General features: G+C 41.3%; 1 protein-coding gene across 1 annotated transcript; it reads left to right on the plus strand.

Moving 5' to 3' along the window:
- Positions 1-441: 441 nt before the first annotated feature.
- Positions 442-5,346, plus strand: ERH (enhancer of rudimentary homolog (Drosophila)). The gene is made up of 3 exons (XM_010137370.1): positions 442-528; positions 1,651-1,771; positions 4,857-5,346. The coding sequence occupies exons 1-3, from the start codon at positions 522-524 to the stop codon at positions 4,957-4,959; spliced, it is 231 nt and encodes a 76-aa protein (XP_010135672.1). The 5' UTR covers positions 442-521; the 3' UTR covers positions 4,960-5,346.
- The last annotated feature ends 1,976 nt before the right edge of the window (positions 5,347-7,322 follow it).

Raw genomic sequence — 7,322 nt, forward strand, 5'->3', positions numbered from 1 at the left:
GCAATTAAGTTGTACTCCCTCCTTGCTCATTAATTGGGGTATTTAAAATCTTGCCAACAGTTTGCGTTTGGAATAAAGTAAGTACATGCACTAATGGTGTAGATATAGCTTTTATACATTTACTGCTTTACTTTTGTGTTTAAATAGCAACTACTATTCCTATCGTAATTTTTTCAACACAATATCTGCTTTACTGGTGCTCTTGCACATTTTTAAAGTTACGTAAGCATTGATAGGACTGATTGGAAACGAATTATTAACACAAGTTATACGAACAGTAAATGCCATTTGGAAAATGTCTCTGTACTTGCTTGCTAGTTCAGTGTTTTAATATTGTGCTTCTTTTTAGTGCTTCATTCAGATAAATAACTTAATTCAAACAAAAACTCATTCAGATATTGAAAGTAACATGTTTTCTTGGTGTCTGTTTTGTTTGTCAGTCTCACACGATTCTACTTGTCCAGCCTACCAAAAGGCCAGAAGGCAGAACATACGCTGATTATGAATCAGTGAATGAGTGCATGGAAGGTGGGTGCAGACATGGTAGTCAAAACCTGTTGTTAAAACCCCATATTTGACATATTCCCAAACTTACTCAGTAAGAAAATAAGTTGCTGTTCATGTTTTCCCAAGGTATTTTACAAAACAATGCAAAAATGTCTCATGCTTTTAGTTCTAGCAAATTAAAAAATAGTTATTCTTTGTTTCTGAAACTTCCTTTTTATATTAAATGTGTCTTTTTTATTTAAGTAGATTGAACCACATTCACTTTGTCAGAATAGGCAGTGCTCTTGGTGGGGCCATGCAGCAGACTTGCCTGAATGCATTTCAGTGCAGCATCAGAGCCTGACTCTCTCCCTCATTTTTGTGCGAGCCATGTAAAGGAAATAAATGTATGTGTGCAACTGATGCATCATTTTCAGCCTCGTGACATGTGTATCAGAGAAAAACTCCTGCTTGACTTTGAGACACAGAGTGTGCTCTGAAAGAAGATTGAAATACTACAGCTGTATGATTTAAATGTGGTAGTTCACTTAGCATTAAAAGTTCTAATTCCATAAAGTTTTGCGATGCAAACAAAAGCGTAATAAAGACGATGTAAAGCCTTTGTGCTCACTTTAATATTGTATTGTTCTCGAATGTATCGGAATTATTTATGGGCTAGCTTAAATAAAACTGGTTTAAATTCATATACAGGCTTGTGCTATCACTCTTACCTCCGTAGCCCTGTCTGACTCTTCCATCAAGAATGATCTTTCTTGTGATGTCTGAGTAGCTTTATTTGATGTTAGTTCCTTTTCTCAGGTGTTTCTACAGTAGGAATATATGTTGCAATTGCTGTCTTAATTATTAGAAGGAATTTCATGTTTCTGTTGGAGCTTACTGCATGGACAGTTACATCTTTGAGGGAACTAGAACTTTTTCCTCTAGATGATGATAATGATTCTTTCCACACATCTACTTGCTTTTTGCATTGAAACATAACACTATAAAATCTAGAACAAAAACATTTCAACTCTGCAAAATCTTAAGATTTTTACATCTGTTTTCATTATAGTAATCTAAACTTTTCTGATATCTGTGGTTCAGTAGCTGAAGAATTTTCAACAGTTTTTTTAATAGTACATTGTTAATCCTGTTTCCCTGTAGGAGTCTGTAAAATGTATGAAGAGCATCTGAAGAGAATGAATCCCAACAGTCCATCCATTACATATGATATCAGCCAATTGTTTGACTTCATTGATGACTTGGCAGACCTCAGCTGTCTTGTGTAAGTTCAGTTGTACAAGTCCATTTCAGTGACTTAAAGAATTCAGAAGATTTCCATCTAAACTCTTACATGTTTTATATGAAATCTGAGCAGGTTCTGGGTGGTTTTTGCAGTAACTGTTTGCAAGGCAGCAGTATTGCAGCTGGCATGCCATGTGCCCTGCTCCAATCATCTGCACAGGGATAAAACATCTCTAAAGGGAGCTTAGAAACTGACAGTTCCACTTGGATTTGAGTCACAGTGAAGCTCACGGCATTTCAGATAGGGAAGTCCAACAGTTTAATACAGCTACGCATGTATTAATGCTAGAATTTGTTGACATTGGGGCTGTATCTGCTTTTGTGCAGTTGGTCCAATACTTAGAGGCAGAATTCTCACGGAATTTTATTCAGCTGAGGGCTGTACTAGTGGAACAGTAGAAGTCTGCAGAAGTGTGTTACAGGCAGCTGTTGATTCTCATCAAGTTAGAGCAAGATGGAAGTTTCTGTAAATCCTAATGAAGAGATTGAGGAACAGGTCAACCCTCCAGAGAGCCCTAGCTAGTTGTGCAAGTGTCCCTGGGTATACATTATCGCCAGTTCTCATCTGTGTGGTAAAGTTGTAGACAAGCAAAGGTGGTCTATTGTACAAATGTTTAATTTCACAATTCAGAACATAACGTAGTAACTAAATCACTTAGTCCAGGTCATGAGTACTTTCCATATCATGAATTTTGAGGTAATGGTTTGATATGACAGTGGTATCAACTTTGCAGAAATTCTGTAGCAATAAGGATTCAAATCTCATGTTCAGACAACACAAAACTTAGTATTTGGCTTTCACATCTCAAAATTATGGGAACTCTTTTTAAGCCACTGAGTGTGTGGTGTGGACATTCCGCCAGCTGTATTGCTTGTCTGGAATCCCGGTGGAAGTACTTGTGTAGCTGTGCCAGTTAATTCCAGTTTCAAATAAAAAGCTCTTTGAAAACCCCATAGGTGGAATACAGTTTCTGCAGAGTTACCTTGTCCCTGGACATTCTGTGTCACAGTGCTGGGCTGGTGCAGTTTGAAAGACACGCTTTGTTGTAGTTGATCTAGCAGACAGAGGCTACCGACTTGCTTTAGGAAGTAGCAACTGTTTTCTAGTACAGTCTTGTGCCTTTCTTAACTAGGCCTGTGAACTCAGTGTCGTGCCAAATTCTACTTCAGCTTATAGTTTTCCACCAGATGGCACACGTAGCATGTAGCATACCAGACCTATCTCGCGTTCGAGGAGATTCCTAAAGTACTTGCTATCAGGTCTTGGAGCGTAGGGTTGGGGCAGGGACCAGAAATCAGTAACTTCTCCTGCAGCTAACAGTTCTTACACTGCACTGGAACGACTACTGACTACTACCAGATTGACATACACTGAAACTTTCTGCGGCCTTGAACCAGTCTTGCTGGGGTATAAATAACAAGGCTTTCTTACAACCAGTATGCTTAGGGTTTTTTCCTTTGGCAAGAACTGTAAATTGTTCTGGATTGAGTTAACTCTGGACTTGTACTTAGCCTCTTACCAAGGACCACCTCACCCTTCTTAAAGGTTTAGAAGTATATTACCAAGATTTAAAGCCTGACCACCGGGACTTCAGTATTTCTTGAAGCATTCACTGAAAGTACCATCTTCATAAAAAACAAACCAACCAAAAAAAAAAAAACCCCACACACACATTCAACTGTAGCGACTAAGAGGGGAAAGGAGGGCATGAATCTCCAGATAAATTCATGCAATTTGCTTTCATTTTTTGGTCTTATTCTGCTTCAGTGCAGTGTTTTGAGTAACTGAGTCCTCTGGCCCTGGCAAGAAACTTGCTAGCTGACTACTTTTGTATATTACCAAGATTTAAAGCCTGACCACCGGGACTTCAGTATTTCTTGAAGCATTCACTGAAAGTACCATCTTCATAAAAAACAAACCAACCAAAAAAAAAAAAACCCCACACACACATTCAACTGTAGCGACTAAGAGGGGAAAGGAGGGCATGAATCTCCAGATAAATTCATGCAATTTGCTTTCATTTTTTGGTCTTATTCTGCTTCAGTGCAGTGTTTTGAGTAACTGAGTCCTCTGGCCCTGGCAAGAAACTTGCTAGCTGACTACTTTTATCACCTAGCCCTGAGCAGCAAAGAATATGAGCCTGTGTTCTTGTTTTCAGTTTGCTTTTTCTGAAGTGTCCTTGTTTGTTAGATGTAGGTTTGCCCTTGCTGCCAGCTGGCAAGAATCCTTTGTCATCCATCTATGAGTCTATCTTCGCTCCTGGGAAATTGTGCTTCTATTTATTTTCTAAAAATTCTAAATGGAAGTTTGGAGTTCTTTTGGGAATTTGGAGGTCAGTCTGTTCTCCCAAGTAACAAGCGATAGGATGAGAGGAAATGGCCTCAAGTTGTGCCAGGGGAGGTTTAGGCTGGACATTAGGAGAAATATCTTTACAGAAATGATCGTCAAGCATTGGAACAGGCTGCCCAGTGAAGTGGTGGAGTCGCCATCCCCGGGGGTGTTTAAAAGACAGATGGATGTGGTGCTGAGGGACATGGCTTAGTGGTGTCTTGGCAGTGCTGTGTTAACAGCTGGACTTGATGATCGGAAAGGTGTCTTCCAGCAAGAATGATTCTGTGAAGTGGAACACCTGAAAACTTAGATGAACACTTGCTTGAAGTCTTGCTGAAGAAGAGCTTTGCTCATTAAGACCAATTAGATTGTTTCCTGGTGGAACTATTCATCATTCTGAGCTCAAGAATATTAAGGTACTCTATTTGTTGTCTCCCCTAAGTAATTATATTCATGAATTAGATGTGATCACGCTGTGATCCAGTCACTCAGTAGTCCTCAGAGCTAGTTCTAGTTCTAATTCCAGCTCTTACTGATCTGTTAGGTGTCTGAGGTTTAGGGAACAGGATAAATCCATTTCCTAAGCGGTGTTTCCGGTGTACTTCTGATATTACTGTTCTGTATGCAGCTTTCTGCCTCATATACTTGAGGTTGCATAACTGGTTGTGAAGTTCTTCTGGCGAACCTCCTACAGGGCAGACTGATACTACATTAATTCTTCTTTTCTCTCTAGTTACCGTGCCGATACTCAGACATACCAACCATACAATAAAGACTGGATAAAGGAGAAGATCTACGTCCTGCTCCGCAGGCAGGCCCAGCAAGCAAGCAAATAATGGGGGCACCATCATTACACGGGTTTGGGGGAGGGCTTGGACAACAGGTGTGTACAGAGTGTAGTAGTGAACGTTTTGTATTATAGTCATCCTGTTGCCATCTTGTTAAACTCTTTAGCCAGGACTGAATGTATTGTTAGAGATGCAAGGGTTTTGTTGGATTTGACATGTTTTCAGTGTAAATGGAGAAGAAAATGCAACATCTTCAGCAGAGTTTTGGGTTTTTTTCTCTGGTTTGTTAATGGTCCTACCTAATTTGAACCCCTGGGGCTGTTCACATTGTACTTCACCACATTCACTGTATGTGCCCTTCTGTGGGGTTTCCAACGCTTAGATATGTCCTTGAGACCATCTTAATGGGGAATAAAAAACTACCCTTTAGTTAAATTTGAGTGCTGAATTTTGTGGCTTTTGCGAAACAACCAATTAAACTTTTCTTGCCTGTTTGCTGAGGAGCAAGGCTTGAAAGGTTATGTGGACTGAACCAAGTTGTTCTCCCTGTTACAGACTGGCTCACATTCTGGCCTGCCAGGTTAACTTCTCTGGCCTAGTTTTGACTACTGTCTTTCCTGGGGATCTTTGGGAAACACAGCAACCCTCTTGCACTCTAAACTTGATCTTTCTACCAGGCATTTATAATCAGGTAAGCGTTTCTGCTCTGGGATGGGTAAGAATAGGCTGAGTGTATCACATCACACCCCATTAATTAGTCTACTTCCAACCTTCCCCGGAGAAAAAAAAATAGGCAAAGCAAATGTTTTGATGGGGATCTGCCCCAAACTACATTTTCTCTTTACAAAGGACTTAGCTGTTTGCATACACTGCAAAGTTCTGTCTGCCCCAGGATATCCTGAACACTGACATCTTTGTAATCTTGTTGTACTGAAAATGTTTGGATTGGAGGACACATTAGACGAAAAATTACAGCAGGTAAAACTGCAAGGCTGGCTTGGTACTTTTGTGCCATGTGTTAGTCCAGAGTTTGCCTACCATAGGTACAGATTTGTCTCCCACAGTGTACCAGTGTAGTCAACCAGGAGCAGTGGCAGCACGCACAGAGGGCTGTGATTCTCTCCAGTGAACTTCCTATATAGCCTATGATAGACCTCACAGCAAATGGATTGGCTGAAAAGAAGCTGAGGTCAAACTGACTGTAGTAAAGCTTTAATGAAAGCAGCTTCAATTAAGCGATAAGTAATAGCTGCTGAAGACGTGGAATCGAATTACTGGAGAGAGAAATTCTTAGAAAGATGTTTGGGGAGGGTGTTAAACATTTTTTCTCAACACAACTACAGATCGGCAATTAGACCTGCTAGTTGTACTGACCAGGGATCAATTCAATGTGCTGATGTCAGAACATGCTTCGTTTATAATAAAAGGCCAGAAGTGTATTAATCCGCTTAAGGTTACTTGAATCTGTAACTACTTCTGTATGTAAATTTTACTTTTATATCTAAAGGAGGCTTGACACCATCAGTAGATATGATATGATAGGTCAGGGCTTGGCCAGCTACCAGACCAATGGCAGCTGCTCCTTCCCCAGAGGGGAAGAGAAAGGGAAGAAGGGAGAGAGACTTACGGACTGGAAAAGAAAACTTAGCTTTAGTGAAAATAATAACAATCAAATGAAATATATGCAATACCAATACTAAACCCAACTGCCCCCTCAATGGCAAACACACCACCGTCAGCAGACAGGAACGGGATTCAGGAATTCAAGGACTGGGCTTGAAGTCAGGAGGGACAGAGTCCTCGGACACCAGCCATTGAAGAAGAGGCAAGAGCTTGACCCCCGTGATCCCTCAGCTTCATACGGACTATGATGTCTATGGGATGGAACACCTTGTTGGTCAGCATAGGGTCACCTGTCCTGTCCGCTCCTCCCCGCAGCTGCAGCCTCTCACTTGCTGCACCCCCACCGTGGCACACAGGGTTGAGCAGTGACCTTGGTCTGCACAGGAGCAAGAATAAGCCAGAGCCTTTCTGCACCCCAGTCCCTGGCGGTAACTGGAAACACCAAGCGTTGTCACTGCTAGAGGCAGACACTGGCTGCAGAAATACACCGTTAACTTCAGGAAGTGCAGTTGGTTAGAAGAGGCTGAGCTGGAAAGTAAAATCGCTGAACAGAACGAGTTCTGCTCTGACTCAAACCAGGACAGTACAACTAAGAAAATTCGCTATTGCCCCATCTAGTAACATTCAGGTTCAATATAAGGAAAGTGAGCACGCTGAGAGTGTCAGGGAGTGTGAGAAAGAGATTGCCCACTGGGACCACATCCTGCCTTCCCTGAGACAGGCCCAGCAGCCAGACAAGATACACAAGAGCGAGGACTCCCTGTTCCCTCCCCCTCTGACTGAACATA

This window comes from Buceros rhinoceros, unplaced genomic scaffold, assembly GCF_000710305.1.
Source record: "Buceros rhinoceros silvestris isolate BGI_N320 unplaced genomic scaffold, ASM71030v1 scaffold37655, whole genome shotgun sequence".
Taxonomy (NCBI): Eukaryota; Metazoa; Chordata; class Aves; order Bucerotiformes; family Bucerotidae; genus Buceros; species Buceros rhinoceros.

Coding starts and splice junctions, on each gene's coding strand:
- ERH (XM_010137370.1), top strand. Junction 1,772..4,856: donor GCAGACCTCAGCTGTCTTGT/GTAAGTTCAGTT, acceptor TTTTCTCTCTAG/TTACCGTGCCGATACTCAGA.